This window comes from Leptinotarsa decemlineata, unplaced genomic scaffold, assembly GCF_025532065.1.
Source record: "Leptinotarsa decemlineata unplaced genomic scaffold, Ldec_3_MD MMD2_tig00001393_RagTag_RagTag, whole genome shotgun sequence".
Taxonomy (NCBI): Eukaryota; Metazoa; Arthropoda; class Insecta; order Coleoptera; family Chrysomelidae; genus Leptinotarsa; species Leptinotarsa decemlineata.
In genome coordinates, this window is record NW_027412562.1 from 3,556,279 (window position 1) to 3,575,852 (window position 19,574).

Here is a 19,574-nt window from a genome sequence, read left to right on the forward strand (position 1 = left end):
TCGACGGATAAATACTGAGCCAGAGGCGCGCTAGTGGGATAATTGCCAAAAGAATATGCATTCATAAAAATTATATTAAAGGAAATAAAAATTTAATACAGCAGAACAGTGTTATTAAAAAAATATAAAATGTAACAATAAAATATATACGAACCGAAATCGGGAAATACTCACAAACACACACGAACGAACTTTACGTATTGAAACACTTGTGGGGACTTTAAATCAATTTATTCACAAAAACGACAAGAACTTTACTGGATACGTTATTACAATATGACACTTGAACAATACTAAAACTGTGAACTTCCCTTAACGTTTAACAACACTCTATTTATACCCTAATTGAATGTTCTAGAGATTACTAGGTACAATTTTCGAGAACCTTCCGAGAAAATAATTATTCAGACTACCCTTAATTCTAAACCCTAACCTAAGCAAAAGTGTCACTGTCACTGATACACTGGTCTCTGTCCAGATTGCTTATCCCGCTACAGTATATTTACAATTCAATTAAATTATTCTACATCAGTATAGTCTTCATCCGAAGAACTGTCATCATCCCCTGGTGTTATAATTATAGGGTCAACCACCTGATCGACCAAGTTGTCCAGTTCCCACATTTTATCTTCCTCTTTTAAAACATGCTGGATTGCTTTTTGCCAGTTTTCTGATGTGATTTCCATAATGGCTTGATCAAACAATACCTTGACATCTTTCATTTTAAATGTGGTATTGTGCCTTGCAACATATCCTTTAACTTGTGCCCATATAAGTTCTATAGGATTTAATTCGCAATGATATGGCGGTAGGCGCAGCACAGTTACTTTATACTTTTCTGCTACATCTTCTACGGCATATTTCATGAAGCGAGATTTATGTTGTTTTACTATGGCTAGTAGTTCCTTCTTTACTGAATTCGTCTCAAACTGAATACCTTTTTTTGACAGCCAGTTAATAATTTCTTGCTTTCTCCAAGCTGAAGTTGGTACCTTCTCTAAGCGCCTTGAATGGTAGCTTGCATTATCCATAACCACGACCGAATCAGCTGAAAGAAATTTTAACATTTCCCCGAAGTAGTCTTCGAAGACATCCGAATTCATGTCCTCATGATAATCTCCCGTCCGGCACGACTCAAAGCTTAACAAACCTTCTTTTAAAAATCCGTCTTCGCTTCCAATGTGAGCAATTATAAGCCTCTTCCCTTTTCCCGAAGGCACTTTAATACCCGTCGAAAGGCCTTCTATGAAAGCTTGGCGAGAACTTGTTATATTTTTATCTTGCCACATTTTTTGACTATATAACCTTCGTTTATCCACGTCTCATCAAGATAAAAAATTTTCTTTTGCTCTCTGCGGTACTGCTTTATAGTTGTCAAATATTTTCGTCTCCAGCAAACAATTTCATCACTTTCCAGTAATAGTGCCTTTCGATTGTGCTTTTCCCAGGTAAAATTCATACTTTTTAAAGTTTTCCATAAAAGTTTTCTGGATATCAAAGGAATATCGTTATCTTGGCTTATCTCGATAAATATTTTTTCAAGAGTGGGTATTTCCTTTTTAAAATAAAACGAATGAACTTTTCTTCGAATGTCACATTTGGTGTCTTCATCTAAGATTTTTATTGGTCTTCCTGATTTTCTCTTGCATGGACTTACCTGGCCTGATATCTTTCTTTCTCGCAATAATTTAAAAATCGTGGACTGTCCAATTCCAGTCATTCGGGCACATCGCTCAACACTTTCTTGCACAGACAAACTAGGGTGATCGTGTTTTATGCAATCATATACATTTAAAATTATAACTTTTTCGCAAAACATATAGCGGAGAATTTTTTACACTTCTTTTCTTTGGAGTAAATGTCCCCATTTTATAACTTTTTCACTATTTCTATATCACAATATCACTGTACGTTTAATTGGTGTACTAACAATTACTATTATAACTCGAATGTTTAAGACACCATTACAATATATTTAAACCCTTTTTCTTAATTACCTGGGTTTAATAGGTATTGCATGATTGGTGGGCAGGGTCAAAAAGGGATTATTATAATGACATGGCACTTCGGAACTAAGTGTTAACCCTTTTTTGAGAAATCATGCTCAAGTATATGAACCCAAATTGCATATTAAATAAGTTTACAAGAACCACTAAAATTAATCTTAATCTTTTTTTAAGAAATTTTACTTACCTAAATACATGTAGGTACTTAGTTTTAGACCAAATTACTTCCCAAAAATGGCCTTTTATTATTATCTATGTCTGTAATTTTTAATTTACTTTAATTATTAAGTTTAATAATCCTAAGATTTGCCTACGCCCATGGACGACAACGAAATTCAGGCAAATTTTATGACACTTCATGATTTATTACTCTACACTCTTTTGAAATAGACTATTACTAATTTTGAGAAGTGCCAGAAGATGACAGATAAATATTTCACTTTATTTCTACTTTTTGCGAAATAGCTTCATACATAAGCATAATTAAAAAACAATATCAATGAAAAGTCAATAATTTATTCCTTACTGCACTTTTCAAACAGTTAAACTTTGATTTACTAATTACGAAAAATTACAACGAAATTAAACTAAGGGTACTGTAGAAACAATTGAACTGAACTGAATAAGCAAAATATTTTATTGTCATATGACATTTGTTGAATAACTCAAAATAGTGTTTATCAGTTTTAGATTTAAAATAGTTTATTCGTTGTCTAGTGTGTTGTTAAAAATGCTGAATCTTCAAGAGAAAATTGAAATCGTTTTACCGGCGAGAATACCGGTCACCGACAAGTAGCTGATATTTTCAATGCCAGACATCCTGCAAGAAATATTCATCAGTCAACAGTTAGTAGGATAATAGCTAAGTTTAAATCTACTGGCTCGGTTGAGAGTAATTTTAGAAAAGCACATCAGCCTTCTAGACATACTGAAGAAGTGGAATTTGAAATATGTTTGGATGTCGTAGAACATAAAAAAACAAGTATTCAAGATATTGCAGATAGAACAGATGTTAACCGAGAGAGTGTACGACGTATTTTACACAAAAATAAATTTACGCCTTATAAACCGAAATTTATCAATACATTAAAAGAAAGGGACTTCGATATGCGCTTGTCTTTTTCTTTTTGGTTTCAAGGGGAAAAAGAAGAAAATTATCATTTTCCTTATCAAATTTTATGGACAGATGGAGCGACCTTCTCTTCAAATGGCGTTGTGAGCTCGCAAAACTGCAGGTGGTGGGCAAAAGAAAACCCACATCTCGTAATCGAATGTCGAGATCAATATTCGTTTAAGACGAATGTATGGTGTGGCATATTAAATGATCAAATTATAGGACCATACTTTTTTAAACATAATTTAAATTCTGCGGACTACCTACACTTTGTGAATACCGAACTATCTGAAGTTTTGGATAATACGCCCCTTCAAGTAAGAAATGTTGTGTGGTATCAATGTGATGGTACACCTATTCATATTACAAGGGTGGTTAAAGAGCGTCTTTTGGAAATATTTAGGGGCAAAGTAATGAGTCGCAATATAGAACACTTTTGGCCGCCTAGATCTCCTGATATAACCCCACTAGATTTCTTCTTGTGGGGTTACTTAAAACAAAAGGTGTATAAGCAAAGACCTTTTCGAGATATAAACCATTTAGAGACAGTTATTCGAGAATGTGTTGTAAGCACGAAACCCCGTAGTATAAACAATGCAGTTAAAGATGTTTTAAAAAGGACAATTGATTGCATTGAACATGGTGGAAGGCACACCGAAATGTGACTTTTTATTTTGTATTTCTATTGGTATTTATATGGTTTGGGCATATGTTTCGATTTGATTTAGTGTTCTTAATTTAAATTATAACTTTATTTTAACAGACGTTTGTTAGAATTTTTTACGGTTTAGTTTTCTAGGCAACAAAATCTAAATTGATTTCTGAAGTAATTTTGTTCATTCATACCTCATAAAAGATATTTAGTAAATGTGAAATTACTTTCGTATAATTCCTTTCCTTAGTTTAATTGCGTTGTAATTTTTCGTAATTAGTAAATCAAAGTTTAACTGTTTGAAAAGTGCAGTAAAGAATAAATTATTGACTTTTCATTGATATTGTTTTTTAATTATGCTTATGTATCAAGCTATTTCGCAAAAAGTAGAAATAAAGTGAAATATTCATCTATTTTTAAAAACTGTATCAACTTTGCATCATTTTTGGCATAATTTTTTCTGGTGTTTTAAATTTTTGCGAAATAAGTTGTATTTAGAATTGCAATTGGTGATAAAAATGCGTTGGAATGATAAGTTAGGCATGAAGCATTAACTTTGTTGAGGTTTGGCTAAATTTGAGAAATCGGCAAATGTCAAATTTTTGAAAAACTGTAAAAAAACTAAATTTGTACTAGAGAGCTAAAAATTGGTATATGGGTAAAAAATTAAAAAACAATCATCTTTTCTCTTTACCGATTTTCGAAATTTCGAACAATAACTGCTTTTCTGAACATTTTTTGGAAAAAATGTCAAGTTTGACAAGGAAAAAAATCACTTGATCGGTCATATGCATGTCATTTGGCATCATTTTTAAAGCACAACCTAATGGAGATATCAAAAGTTGCTTGAAGAGATGAACAAAAATAAATCCCATTTGATGCGGACTTTATGTGTGATATATATATATATATATATATATATATATATATATATATATATATATATATATATATCTATATATTTATATCCTGGACCCGGAAGTCACGCAGGTAGCTGTAGCTGCCTCCGTGGTGATGTTATGATATCCTAGAAATTCTAGGTCTCCTAATTGAAATCACAAATGTGCGGTAGGCTCCTGTTGGTGACTCCGTTCGTTTGTGCTGTTTTTTCGTTTTTGACAACCAAGTGTTGCCCATCTCTGCACTTGGCTACACCGCGCTGATGAGGCCAATAGCCAGAAACACGTGTCCGCGGTTTGCCAATAATTTTTCTTGAGTGCTGTTCCGACTAATCATTTCCTATTTGAATTAAATCATAGACACTCGATAACACCTCCTTCCTTATATATATATATATATATATATATATATATATATATATATATATATATATATATACAAATATGAAAGTTATTGAGTGTCTTGAGATAGAAACAGAAGTTAATATCGGACATAGCACTCATGAAAGTGGCAAACCATAGACACGTGTTTCGGGCTTTTGGCCCATCATCAGTATGGTGCAGCCAAGTGTAAGGATGGGCAACACTTGGTTACCAAAAGATAGAAATACAAATGCACGGAGCCACCAACAGGAGCCAACCGCACATTTGTGGTTTCAGTTGATAGATCTCGTGTTCACAAGAAAACTATCAAAATCACCACGGAGGCAGCTATAGCTACCTGCGTGACATCCGGGTCCAGGAAATTATACAAATATGAAAGTTATTGAGTGTCTTGAGATAGAAACAGAAGTTAATATCGGACATAGCACTCATGAAAGTGGCAAACCATAGACACGTGTTTCGGGCTTTTGGCCCATCATCAGTATGGTGCAGCCAAGTGTAAGGATGGGCAACACTTGGTTACCAAAAGATAGAAATACAAATGCACGGAGCCACCAACAGGAGCCAACCGCACATTTGTGGTTTCAGTTGATAGATCTCGTGTTCACAAGAAAACTATCAAAATCACCACGGAGGCAGCTATAGCTACCTGCGTGACATCCGGGTCCAGGAAATTATACAAATATGAAAGTTATTGAGTGTCTTGAGATAGAAACAGAAGTTAATATCGGACATAGCACTCATGAAAGTGGCAAACCATAGACACGTGTTTCGGGCTTTTGGCCCATCATCAGTATGGTGCAGCCAAGTGTAAGGATGGGCAACACTTGGTTACCAAAAGATAGAAATACAAATGCACGGAGCCACCAACAGGAGCCAACCGCACATTTGTGGTTTCAGTTGATAGATCTCGTGTTCACAAGAAAACTATCAAAATCACCACGGAGGCAGCTATAGCTACCTGCGTGACATCCGGGTCCAGGAAATTATACAAATATGAAAGTTATTAACTTCTGTTTCTATCTCAAGACACTCAATAACTTTCATATTTGTATAATTTCCTGGACCCGGATGTCACGCAGGTAGCTATAGCTGCCTCCGTGGTGATTTTGATAGTTTTCTTGTGAACACGAGATCTATCAACTGAAACCACAAATGTGCGGTTGGCTCCTGTTGGTGGCTCCGTGCATTTGTATTTCTATCTTTTGGTAACCAAGTGTTGCCCATCCTTACACTTGGCTGCACCATACTGATGATGGGCCAAAAGCCCGAAACACGTGTCTATGGTTTGCCACTTTCATGAGTGCTATGTCCGATATTAACTTCTGTTTCTATCTCAAGACACTCAATAACTTTCATATTTGTATAATTTCCTGGACCCGGATGTCACGCAGGTAGCTATAGCTGCCTCCGTGGTGATTTTGATAGTTTTCTTGTGAACACGAGATCTATCAACTGAAACCACAAATGTGCGGTTGGCTCCTGTTGGTGGCTCCGTGCATTTGTATTTCTATCTTTTGGTAACCAAGTGTTGCCCATCCTTACACTTGGCTGCACCATACTGATGATGGGCCAAAAGCCCGAAACACGTGTCTATGGTTTGCCACTTTCATGAGTGCTATGTCCGATATTAACTTCTGTTTCTATCTCAAGACACTCAATAACTTTCATATTTGTATAATTTCCTGGACCCGGATGTCACGCAGGTAGCTATAGCTGCCTCCGTGGTGATTTTGATAGTTTTCTTGTGAACACGAGATCTATCAACTGAAACCACAAATGTGCGGTTGGCTCCTGTTGGTGGCTCCGTGCATTTGTATTTCTATCTTTTGGTAACCAAGTGTTGCCCATCCTTACACTTGGCTGCACCATACTGATGATGGGCCAAAAGCCCGAAACACGTGTCTATGGTTTGCCACTTTCATGAGTGCTATGTCCGATATTAACTTCTGTTTCTATATATATATATATATATATATATATTTTGTTTATATAGATGAGTGGGAAAGTAGGGATTCAAATAACAGAGTGATGATTGAAAATACTTCCGAATACTACTTACTCGCACTTGAATAGGTGTGAACTACAATAAACTCTTGCGGGTTGCGGGTTGCGGTGGAGGGTCGAATAGACCCAGTCGCTTGTCACCTAACCTAACATAACTACTTACTCCCATATATATACAATCGATCGCTTCAAAAACACTTCACTAACTTTCTTCAAAAGCTTCTGATAATTCCTCTTCCATATTCTCTGTTTCACTATCACTGTCGTCATTTAAATCAATAATGAATTTATTTCCACCATTGATATGGGAGTGTCCAATCTCCATATAGTCTTTTCCAACTAAAATTTCTTTTTTAATCCTTTTCTGTCGGTCTTCTTCGGTAGTATAAGATACTTCTTCTTTAACTAGCTCTGTTACCTTCTTATCAAATTTTGGAAAATTATTTTTACGCCTGGTGCTCAGTTTCAATTTTCCCCAAATCAACTCGATGGGATTGAAAACACAAGAATAGGGGGGAGAAGTCTCAATATGGTGTGTCCATACTTTTCAGCAATACTCTCAAGGGCATACACTTTTTCAAATGTTTTTGTCTGTAAAACTTCAAGTAGTAGGTTTTTGGTCAAAATACAAATTGTTATTTATCCAATTCTGAAGAGTTTTGTCACAGCAGCTCACATTAGAGCCGGAAGTATTCAATTTCTTCCTTATGATTTCAATTGTAAGAATCTCATTGCTTTTGTAGCAGTCGTATATTGTTTTTATAATGATTTTATTACATGAACATTTAAAGATTTTGGTAATCCCTCATCAAATCTCGTCTTGCGTTCATAAGGTTTGTTTTTGACTATTTTACGTACAGTTGAGAAAGGAATTTCGGTCAAATCTGATGTTGCTTGTAATAGTTTTTTCCATCGAAACTAAACTTAATATGTAGATTCTTATATACATTGAAACATACTCTCTGTGTCCGAATCTTATTCACTGGTATCTCTTTTTCGCATTTTTCACCAGCGCTGTTGGAATCACCATACAGGAAAAACTGTGCGTTGTTATCACACTCGTTATTACTATAAGTACTTGTCCAAATACGCCACATTTTGAACAAATAAAAATTTTAAGTAATGATAACTTCACCAATATCGAATTTCAACACTCAAATCGCGATTAGTTCCTAAACTGAACACGACGGCTCGCATTCTATTCGTCACCGTAACATGACTTCAAATTTAATTTTATGACTCTTCAGCCAATCATAAAACTAGGTTAGTAAAAATTATCCAATACGAACCGCCAATTCTTCAATCCACTTGGACTAATTCCTAGCGGCATTAGTTCTTTGTGTTGGTTTTTTTTGGCCTTTGAGTTCGCCGATAGCTTTAAGATTACTATATCGGTTACTTTGACTATACGAGATCTGTTAAAAAAAATTAGGTAAATTTTTAATTTCCTCAAAAATTATTCATCAATTTCTATTTTGTCCCACCCTCAGATATGATATATATGTGTTGACGTTTTTTTCCAATTTCCGCAGCAGTTCTGCTATGCATTTTTTCGTATATCCTTGCGCTTTCTCAGCGATTCGGTTTTTATCTCCTCAATTGTCGCAAAACACCATCCTTTCATGGGTCTCTTCAATCTTGGGAACAGAAAAAAGTCGCAGGGGGCAAATCTGGTGAATACGGTGGCTGGAGCTTGACCACGGTGTTGCTTTTGGCCATAAAATCACGAACAAACAATGACAGTGAACAGGTGCATTATCGTGATACAAAAGCCTTGAATGCTTTTTCCACAATACCGGACGTTTTCTTCGTATTGCTTTTCGCAAGAGGCGCATAACTTAAGATACTACTCCTTATTGACCATTATAACGATTAGACGCGAAATTTGAAAATTCACCTTATCTTTGGAGAACAAAATTTCGAACACTTTAATTGTATTTGTAATAAAAATTGGTGTTCGAACAGAAACAGTGTTAGTTTTATTTATATCAATATGTATACGACAATTCGGGCAATCGCTAATATCATTGAAGGGAACCAATTTGTTTGAAATACTTGGTATATTCAAATACATTTTATTGAAGTCACAACAAGAAGGTAAAGTTTTCCTTTCACACTGATTGTTTTTATCTGATAATTTTTAAATGGTTTTGGCAATATTAATTTTGTTTGCGAGGGAATTGCCTATGTATCTTTCAGCGACATCAGTGGACTTCCAGCCACCGTGTCTCTTCAAATTTGTGATATTTCCACCATTATCAGCAAATAATGTCACTGAAGTTCGATGAATGCTATGCCCTGTTCAATTTTTAGGATTTGGTAAATTTGAAAATACTGCGATTATTAATCCGAAATTCCCAAAACTATGGATACCAACAGAATGGATCGGACATTTTTTTGTAATTCACGAATATTCTGTTACTGTTAATATGCAACAGCAGTTTGAAGATGGTTGACAATGTTTCGTGGTGTATTTCATCAGTTCGGACTTCCATTGGTTTTTGCTTGTATGTTATTTCTCTGTAATTTCAGTTTTTTGTTTAATAAAAGTGTTATTTTCGGTTAAACTTATTAATTTTTTTCAGAGATTTCAAATCAATTTTTATTATATTAGACAATGGAGGTCCGAACTGATGAAATATGCAACAGCAGGTTCTCTTGTTCAATTCTGTCTGTTTTAAAATTTTTTTTTCCGTTAATCAGCTGTCGCCCCCATACGAACGACAACTCTCAGAAGTTGAGAAACTTTTGCGAGCTAAGGACTAACGAGGTTTTACCTGTTAACGTGTGATTCCCAACACGGTTGCAGAATCATCCCCGCTTCAACCAGATAAATTCTCTCGAGAAAAATATCTGGTCGAGGCGGGAATCGAACCCACGATCTTTCGATGGTGAGTCGGGCGCACTACCACTGCGGCCAATTACAACAACTTTTCTGAATATGTGTTTTGGAATTTGAGATTTTCACAACCAACATGTTTTTCTTGTCGTTTATTAGATCAAATAATATTTTTATTAGATTATTAGTCTACACGCACCGGTTAACCCAATAATTGTTACTACCTAAAAATAAAGCAAATCAAGTTGATAGTTTTATATTCTACAATCGTAATATTTTGTAAAAGTTAGGTAACACCTGGATTGGAAAGTTCCGGACCTGACAAATAAAACGCGTTTTTCTTTCGTTCCAAATTGGCTTTATTGTTAAATGTAATCTCCATAGAGAGTCATACAATTATTCCAGGCCTCAGTTTCAGTTCTATCTGAAATTCTTGACTTAGGTTATGTTAGGTCCAAAGTGAGTGAGTCTAATCGACCCTCTACCGCAACCCGCAAGGGTTTATTGTGGCTCACACATATTCACACTCGACCAAATAAACTCCCCAACGAAGCCGATCAGTTCGTATGGTGAGTGGTCTTTCAATCCGAGTCTCTGCATTTGATGATTCAAATGACTGGCCTGTAAGAAGGCATATTCGTAGTTTATCCCTACTATAGTCCAACAACTGTTCGGTATCAAGCTTCGAAGGGCGAATAAATGCCTTGAAGAGAGCCAATCCTGAAAGATTCTGCCATAAAGCTTCTTGTCATCCAGATGTTCAATCTCTGTTTGGCAAAGTCTAAAGCGATGTCAATGACAGGTTCTGGTCCGATGAAGCTGCTTGCAGCACCCTCCTTTGCCAGGGAATCAGCAGCCTCATTGCCTTCCAGGCCAGTATGGCCAGGAATCCAGACCAGAGATAATCTGTTACCTCTTCCTGTCAAGGAGAGTCGTTTTTGGCAATTTGCTACCAATTTAGACGTTGCTCGGTAGGAGTCAAGAGCTTCCAACGCCGCTTGACTGTCGGAGAATATTTTTATTGACGTGTGTATGAAATTGGATTCTTTCAATCTTTCCGCACACAATTCAATGGCATAAATTTCCGCTTGAAATACAGTCGCAAAGGTTCCTAGGCAGGTTGCTATCTCTGTCCTGGGTCTGCGACTGAAGACACCTGCACCAGAACCGGAAGGTGTTTTTGATCCATCTGTGAATCAACAACTATCTGCTCTTAATATTTCATTCTCTCGGAGGTCCCAGTCCTTTCTACTCGGGAACAGTACTTTACAAGGCAGTTGGAGGCATAAAGAGGTAATTTCCAGAATGCTGCGACTTTCAGTGTCAACCAACAGATTGTTGCACTATTCATTAAATTGATTTGTGCAATGGGTAATATACACAAGTCTATATGCAGTTCATCTAGCCTCTGTCTCCAGAAGAATGTGGAGAGAAGCTACATCTGGAAAGATCTCCATGGCGACACGTGTTTCGCTATAGAATAGCTTTCTCAGTCGTAAACTAAAATTTACTTCTTAATTTCAACCATTTTATACTCTAACCTATTACCTAGTCGTCTGCCTAATGAATGAATCTTCCTGTAAAGGTCAGGTATGAATTCATTTACTACATCAATGGATTTTTCGAAAGTACCTGACTATTTCTACCTGTAAATGAACAGATTCAATAATGGCGAATTATTCAAATCAGTTTGATCATTCATGAGATATTGAGAGTTTATGAATTTGTTCATTTCCATACTCCCTAACAGGTTAAGTTTTAAACCTTTCTTCTGGAAATGGAGGGGCTTGTATTCATGGTTGAACTCATGTCCCTCTGTAATCAAATGAGTGGCATATGTGGACTTTATTTTTCCAATCTGAAAACTATATTTGTGGTCCTTTAAGCGGGCTTTGAATGTTTCTTCAGTTTGACCTATATAACACATGACCCACATGACTCCTGAATTTTCTGAAACTGAACTTTCATCTTTGTTATTCTTAATGGGCATGCCTAAGTTGTTGTTGATTATGAAAGCAATATTCACACCTTTGTTGTGCAGAAAATCTGAAATATTTGTAGTGGGTTGGCCTAAGCAGGTTAAGGTTCTATAACTTTTATCCTATTCTCTTCGAATTGGGCAAACTTATTCCAAAGCTTGACTGTATAACTTTTTTGATAATAAAGAATGTATTACACTGCTATCGTAATCATTGTTGACGGCTATTTGCTTCATTATATTCAGTTCTTTATTGAAATTCGCCTCTGACAAGGGCACATTTATCAGTCTGTGGATCATACTGTTGAAAGCTGCTACCTTGTGCTGATATGGGTGGGTGAACGAATTATGAATGATAATATATGTATGTGCCGCTTTACGATAAATTGAGAAATAATTTTTTTTTATTTATCGACACACTACAATATTTCAGATTTTCTGAACAGCAAAGGTGTGAATATTGCTTTCAAAACCAACAAGATCTTAGGCATGCACATTACGAATAACAAAGATAAAAGTTCAGTTTCTGAAAAATCAGGAGTGTACAAATTTATCGTGTGGGTCATGTCCGATGTTTTATATGGGTCAAACTGGAAGAACGTTCAAAGCCCGCATGAAGGAACACAAATATAGTTTCCAGAATGTAAAAATAAATTCCACATATGCCATTCATTTAATCACAGAGGGACATGAGTTCAACTAGAATACAAGCCCCTCCATTTCCAGAAGAGAGGTTTGAAACTTAACCTGTTGGAGAGTATATATAATATATATAAATAAACAAATTCAAAAACTCTCAAAATCTCATGAACGATCAAACTGATTTGAATAATTCGTCATTATTAAATCTGTTCATTTCCAAGTAAAAATAGTCAGGTATATTTTACCGTACTTTCGAAAAATTTATTGTAGTTAATGAATTTATACCGGACCTTTTCAGGTAGATCCATTCATTAGGCAGACGAGTAGGTAATAGGTTAGAGTATAAAATGGTTGTAATTTAGAAGTAAATTTTAGTTTATGCTTAAGAAGGCTATTGTATGTATAGCGAAACACGTGTCGCGGTTTTTGTAAAACCCTTTGTAGTGAAAATCATACAATAAACTGTATCAATTAGTTTTTTTGCCCTATCAAACCCAGGCATTGGACAAAATGTTATTCACCCCAAAAATAGTTTAAAACGAATCTGTGGTGCAACTGAATGCATTGATTTTTCATACCTTTTTCGGAGATTTTCAATTAGGTGGGTGGTATATTCGATACATATATGCTATAGAAATGTATGAAAATTAAATAAAACGACGACGTTTCATATATTTCTCTATATCCTAGTTTTCTCTGGATCCTAGTGACTTTCGATAACAAAATTATTTCCCCTCACAAAATATATCATTTAAACAAATCTTATCATTACATATTTTATTTCCAGATCATCCAAATCACTTGATAACACGAATTATTTTCAAATAAAAGTCCAGTAACATATTCCTAAACTTACTCGTTAGAAATATTAAATAAAATGTTAAAATGTGACTAATACAGAAGAACGAACATATCACTAAAATATGGGCACAAAATTCACTATTTGTAATTCCTAACTTCGATCACCACAGGCTTAGATCCAGAGCTGTTGTACCACCTCTCTTGGCGCACGGTTTTAGCAGGTTCACTCCCACTTCTGGAATGGCTACTCCTGGTGATTTTGGTCTCGCTGGACTGGATCGTTTCGATAGCTCTCCCGTTCTGGGAAGGCACCGTCCTTTTGCTGAAACTTTTAGTGGTATTCGTGACGCTGGGGTGTAAAGGATCATCGTTCCTTTTGGTGGTGTAGTAGGTTTCGGAATAATCCGTGCTGGAAGCGCTGCCCCTCCTCACCACAGAACGGTTGGGAGTAGAGTTGATCAGCTTGGTATCCCTCAGCCTCGTGGGGGGTTCGTAAATGTCGTAGCTCCTCCCGTTCTTCATAGGGGTATAACTGTCGGGTTCCTCCAGGGTTTTGAACAGTTCCGGAGCCCTGTTCTTGAGAGTCGACAGAAAAACTCTTTTATTCTCAGGGTCCTCACTGACACCGTTTCTGGCAAAACGGGTGGTGTAGACGTCTTCGTTGATGTCTCGCTGGCTTCGATTAAGGCTTGAAATTAATCCAGGACTTTTGAGCCCGATAGCGTTTTGGTCCAGTCTATGGAGGTGCGGGTTGCTGGTGTACATACCTGGACTCGAAGGGTCCAAACCCGCATGGACGTTCAAACTTTTGCTTCTGGATAAATTAGATTTGTAAGTCCTCACAGGCTTCGCCGGGCCCTCTACCTTGCGAGGAGAAGACACTGTATTGATGATGGACACGTTAATGGTGCTGTTGGACTTATTGCCGAGTCTTGAGGGAGGTTCGTGTTTCGAAGGATGCCGAGGGAGTGTCTGTGAGTTTCTTTCTTCCGTCGATTGACTGCTCACTAGTCGGCTTGAAGATTTACTGAATCTGCCTAGAGTGCTTTGGGACCTGCAACAGTCGAGAGGAAAGTTAAAGGTGTGGAGTGGTGGTTTGTTTTTTGAGTGGCGCCCACGGTGTTATCGATTTTAATGAGAATTTTAATCGAGTTGGTCGATATATTCTGGTGCGTCATTAGTTCCGTGGGCGGCCCGATACTAATTTGGACAAGAATGTGGATTTTTAATGTAACATTCACTGTCTCCTAATTTGAAGATTGAACACACTTGAATGATGTTTACAAACTTTCTAATGCAATCAATCATTAAGAATATGGTTGGGTTATGAGGTTATTTTCATCTCTAAAAACTATAAATGAAAAAAGCATATAGTTTTTGGTGCCACATATTTTTCAGGCAGAAAAGTAGCTTTTGAGAAGAGAAAAATCAATGAGATGATTTTTGAGAGAGATTTTTTTTGCAAGCTGAGTAAGTATATGAAGAACAACAAGATGACTCTACCACAAAGTCATCTCTCCTGACATTACATGACCAATACAGTTTCGTTTCCAAATACGTTATGATTTGCTGTTTCATTCATATATCTTGAACTGATTGAAGATATTCTTAGATAACCTGTTTTAGATATTCTCAGTTTCCACTTGAATCGATAAAGGAGATATTGTCCAGTTGAGAAACATTTTCAAAAAAAACAGTTTTTCGGTTTTCCACTTCTCCATCTTTATCCAGAAAAGAGGAGGACATCCGAAGAGAGAAAGAATATAATTAAGTTGTATATAAACACATTGCTTTCTTTCTTTTTTCGGAAGCTTTCCATTTTTTACTTTGCTCAAAGATAAATATCCTTTATTTATATTAACTATATGTAATTTCAATGTGGTATCTGTATACAATTTTTGTAGCGCTTTTTTGTTCATAGTAAATGTTTTCATTCACATTAACTATATGTGATTTTAATGTAATATCTGTATACAATTTTCCTAGTGCTTTTTTTTGGTTCATACTGAAAAAAACTTTATTTTTATATTTCATTCATTATAATCTATTGTATATTAAAATGATATAACCTACGCACATGTTTATCCTTCTGTGGAAACTATATTTGTCGTTAACTAAGATTATTGTGTATTTCAAATTGAATGGCAAATAAATATTATTATTATATTATTATAATAACTTTCCGTCTTCATCATCAGAACACAATAGTTTTCTTATAAAATGTTTTTTGTTTAAAGGTGGTTGATAATGTTTCATGGTGAATTTCATTAGTTCGGACTTCTATTGTCTAATGTGATATAAAATGATTTGAAATCCCTTAATAAATCAATAAAATTAAAAAGAATAGCTGAAAATAACAATGAGATTAAGCATAAAAACCTTGAAGTGAAATTGCAATGAAATAAAATACAAGCAAAGTCAGAACTAATGAAAATTTCCTTTGGTGTGCACAACTCCTTTCGACAGTCGTTAAAGGACATTTAAAATAATGTCAATGTCACGACATTGACTTTGTAAAAATTGTTGTAGTTCCCTAATTATCGCTATTTCTATCACGAACGACCTAAGAAGTTATTACACCATGGGTGAAAAACAAGGTGAATTCTTTCAAATTACTCTTTGAATAATTTATCTACAAATTGTTGAAAAAAGTATTGATGTAATTTTCAATTCTAGTTATGCTGAAAGAAAAAAAATTCCCATATTGAAGTCATTCATAGCTGAAGAACAATTCAATAAAATCAATACGTTCTTTCACATCTAAAAGTTATGGATACAAAATATTTTTGCACCATCTCGTCACCATATTCAATATTGGAAATTCCTTCCCAGAAAAAAACTGTATATTTCTTGGGAAACGTAGGTAAACATTTTGATTACGTTCGGGAGCTATTCCAAATGAAAGGTTTAGTATAGTATAGTATTGTATAGTCTAGTATAGTATACTATAGTATATTTAGTGTAGTATAGAATATTATACGAGTCATTTTTTATTTATTTAATAATTTATCCAAACAGACAAAATTGGTCTCATTACATGGATTAATTAAATCTAACTTGAAGCTTGATGTTTATAATACGCATAATGCAGGACAGCACATATTAGCATTTATATAGAAGAATTTAAATTAAACTTATATCATAGAAATAGGTAATTAGTTTAAAAATAAAAACAACAATAAAAATTAATTGGCGCTCCGGGGCGACTATATTGATTTCAGTGGCGCATTTGCTTTTTCAGTTGCAGGAAAACCCGGAAAAACCTGCAGCAGCACATTATCTGAAGATCTTGATCTACCAATATCATCTCATTAAACAAAATGTAGGGTGTCTCCAGAGGCTCCAATGAATTCAATACATCGCCAGAACACTTCGCATTAGTTGTTACCAATCAAGGTAAATTGAACATAGCTAGTGTTCGAGTTCTGCGAAGAAGTACATTGAATTTGGTCAAAACCGGCAGTTCAGGATGATTTATTATATTTGTGATAATTTAGTGAAGGAAAACCAACATCCAGAAGGTAAGCCTATTTTCCGAAGGTGAAATATTAAATTCATTTCTAAAATTAGTTGTTCGCACTATATTATAATCTGCTCTAGTGTAATATTTTTCAAAATACATATATCTCATGAATTTGTTTTGTATTTTTTCAACCTTCTGAGGTATTGTCCGACTTTTCCCTAACCATATTTTTGAAGCAAATTGAAATTTAGGTCTAACCAGTGTATAGTAAAGGCACTTGATTGTAAATAAAACTAATAAATACAGTTTAACCCTATAAAAGGGTTTTACAAAAACCGCGACATGTATTGTAAAGCGAAACACTTGTCGCGGTTTTTGTAAAACCCTTTCATAGTGAATATCACACAATAAACTGTGATAATTAGTTCTAAAATGGATTTTCATCAAGTATCGACCAGTTCTATTCAAGCACTTATTTGTTTTTTTGCGAAGAATATCAAAGTTTTTATCCACCTTTTCTTTGTTATTGTCACATTCCACAATCTGGATATGTTGTAAGGGAGAACTTTAAACAGGTGTTGCAAACTAAGTGTTTTTCACAAAAACAAGTTTTATTTATCAGTAAATTATCGTATTCGATAAAGCGAACCAAATAATAAACTGTAAGCTACTTTAGATCATTTCCAATTCTGAAGACGAAGACAGATTGTTTTCGACAAATTACTGATGAATAAAACATTTTCCTTTGTGACAAATATTTTGAATTTACTCAGTGAAGTGGGGAAAATTTTGCTTTTTCCGTACCGTATAAAGTTCTCTATTACAATTTTCATTCGTTTTAGATTGTGAAGGGTAAAAATATCCAGAAATATCGATACATTATAATATAGTAGTATACAGAGTGTAACATAAGTACGTTAAAATATTCGAGTGACGTATTCCTGAGAAAATTTTAAGAAAAAAAAGTCTTTAGTTGTTTATTTTGACGATATCTACCACATACTAAGTTTTTGTAATGTTCTCAGCAACTTCACTTAGCGCCCTAGGAGCTGAATAATATGCATCGATATAGAAAATTGTAGATATCTCGAAAACGATCACCTCCAGCGTTGTTGAGAAGGTGTACCTTTTTTACTTGGAAAAGGTGTGGGAATTAGGTTTTTTTATGGAAAGTACCAAAAGTTCACTGTCAAAAAAGTTAGGATAATTTGAAATAAATAATGACAGCGTACGCAGCGCCCTCTAGATGTTACATGAAAATGAATACGAAATTATGATTTTTCCACGTCAAAAAAAAGAGTTATTTTCAAGAAGCAAACAAAAAAATTCAATTTCAACACCCCGTATCTCCGAAACGAAGCACTTTTAGACACAAGTTCATTAAGACTTGTTTTTTTAAAATTGTCTCAGGAATACGTCACTTGAATATTTTTACATTTTTACACCCTGTATATTATTTCGTCCCAAAAATTATATTCTCTGAATATCCAGTCGTCAAATTCAAAAATATCTGTACGAATGCTGTTTTATAATAGGTTATGCTCGGTAAGGTCCAAAGTGAGTGGGTCTATTCGACCCTCCACCGCAACCCGCAAGGGTTTAATGTGGCTAACACCTATTTCCCACAGTTTGAGTCTCTGCATATGATGATTCAAATGACAGTGACCTGTAAGAAGGCCTGTTAGACATCGTAGTTCATCCCTACTGTAGTCCAACAACTGTTTGGAATCAAGCTTCGAAGGGTAAATAAACGCCTTGGAGTGAGCCAATCCTGGAAGATTCTGCCAGAATTCCATAAATCTTCTTGCTATCCAGGTGTTCAATCTTTGTTTGGCAAAGCCTAAAGCGATGACAATGACAGGTTCTGGTCCGATGAAGCTGCTTGCAGCACCTTCCTTTGCAAGGGAGTCAGCAGCTTTATTGCCTTCCAGGCCAGTATGGCCAGGAATCCAGACCAGAGATAATGTGTTACGTCTTTCTATCGAAAAGAGTCGTTTTTGTCAATTTGCCACCAATTTAGATGTTGCTCGGTTAAAGCCAAGAGCTTTCAACGCCGCTTGACTACCCAAGAATATTTTATTGACTTGTGTATGAGGTTGGATTCTTCCAATCTCTTCGCACAAAATTCAATAGCATGAATTTCCGCTTGAAATACAGTCGCATAGATTCCTAGGCAGATTGATATCTCTGTCCTGGGTCTGCGAATGAAAACACCTGCACCAGAACCGGAAGGTATTTTTGATCCATCTGTGAACCAACAACTGTCTGCTCTTAATATTTCCTTCTCCCGGAGGATCCAGTCCTCTCTACTCGGGAAGTTGACAGTTGGAGGCATAAAATCAGAGGTCATTTCCAGAATGCTGTCACTTCCAATGTAAACCAACAGTCTGTTGCACTCTGCATTGAATTGATTTGTGCAATTGGCAATATGCACAAACAAGTCTATATCCAGTCCATCTGTGGAAAGGAAGTAGATCTAGAAGGATCTCCATGGATGCTGACGGTGTGGTACTGATGGCACCACTGATGGCCAGACAAGCCTGTCTCTGTTAGCCAGAGAGCTCCGCCTGGGCCGTTTTCTGTAGAGCCTTCGCCCACCAGCCAATTGCAAATATAGAATTGAAATTGCAGATTCAACCAATAATAAAATAGGTCTCTTCCATTGAGATGGGGATTTTTTTCCATATGTTTTCAAATAGAGATAATCACTTTTAGAAAATTTCCTGTTTGTTTCGCGTAGACATGATCGGCATCCTGACTACGGTTCAGAACGCGACTACATCAAATCT

General features: G+C 35.6%; 1 protein-coding gene across 2 annotated transcripts in view; it reads right to left on the bottom strand.

Annotated features, from left to right (window-relative positions):
* Window positions 1-13,283: 13,283 nt before the first annotated feature.
* The window catches only part of chas (chascon), a 160,727-nt gene continuing 154,436 nt past the window's right edge, over window positions 13,284-19,574 (bottom strand). For both annotated transcript variants that reach the window (XM_074175825.1, XM_074175824.1), the window contains one exon: window positions 13,284-14,376. In XM_074175825.1, coding sequence (XP_074031926.1) covers window positions 13,461-14,376 — 916 coding nt within the window. In that variant the 3' untranslated portion in view covers window positions 13,284-13,460. The remainder of the gene's footprint in view (window positions 14,377-19,574) is intronic.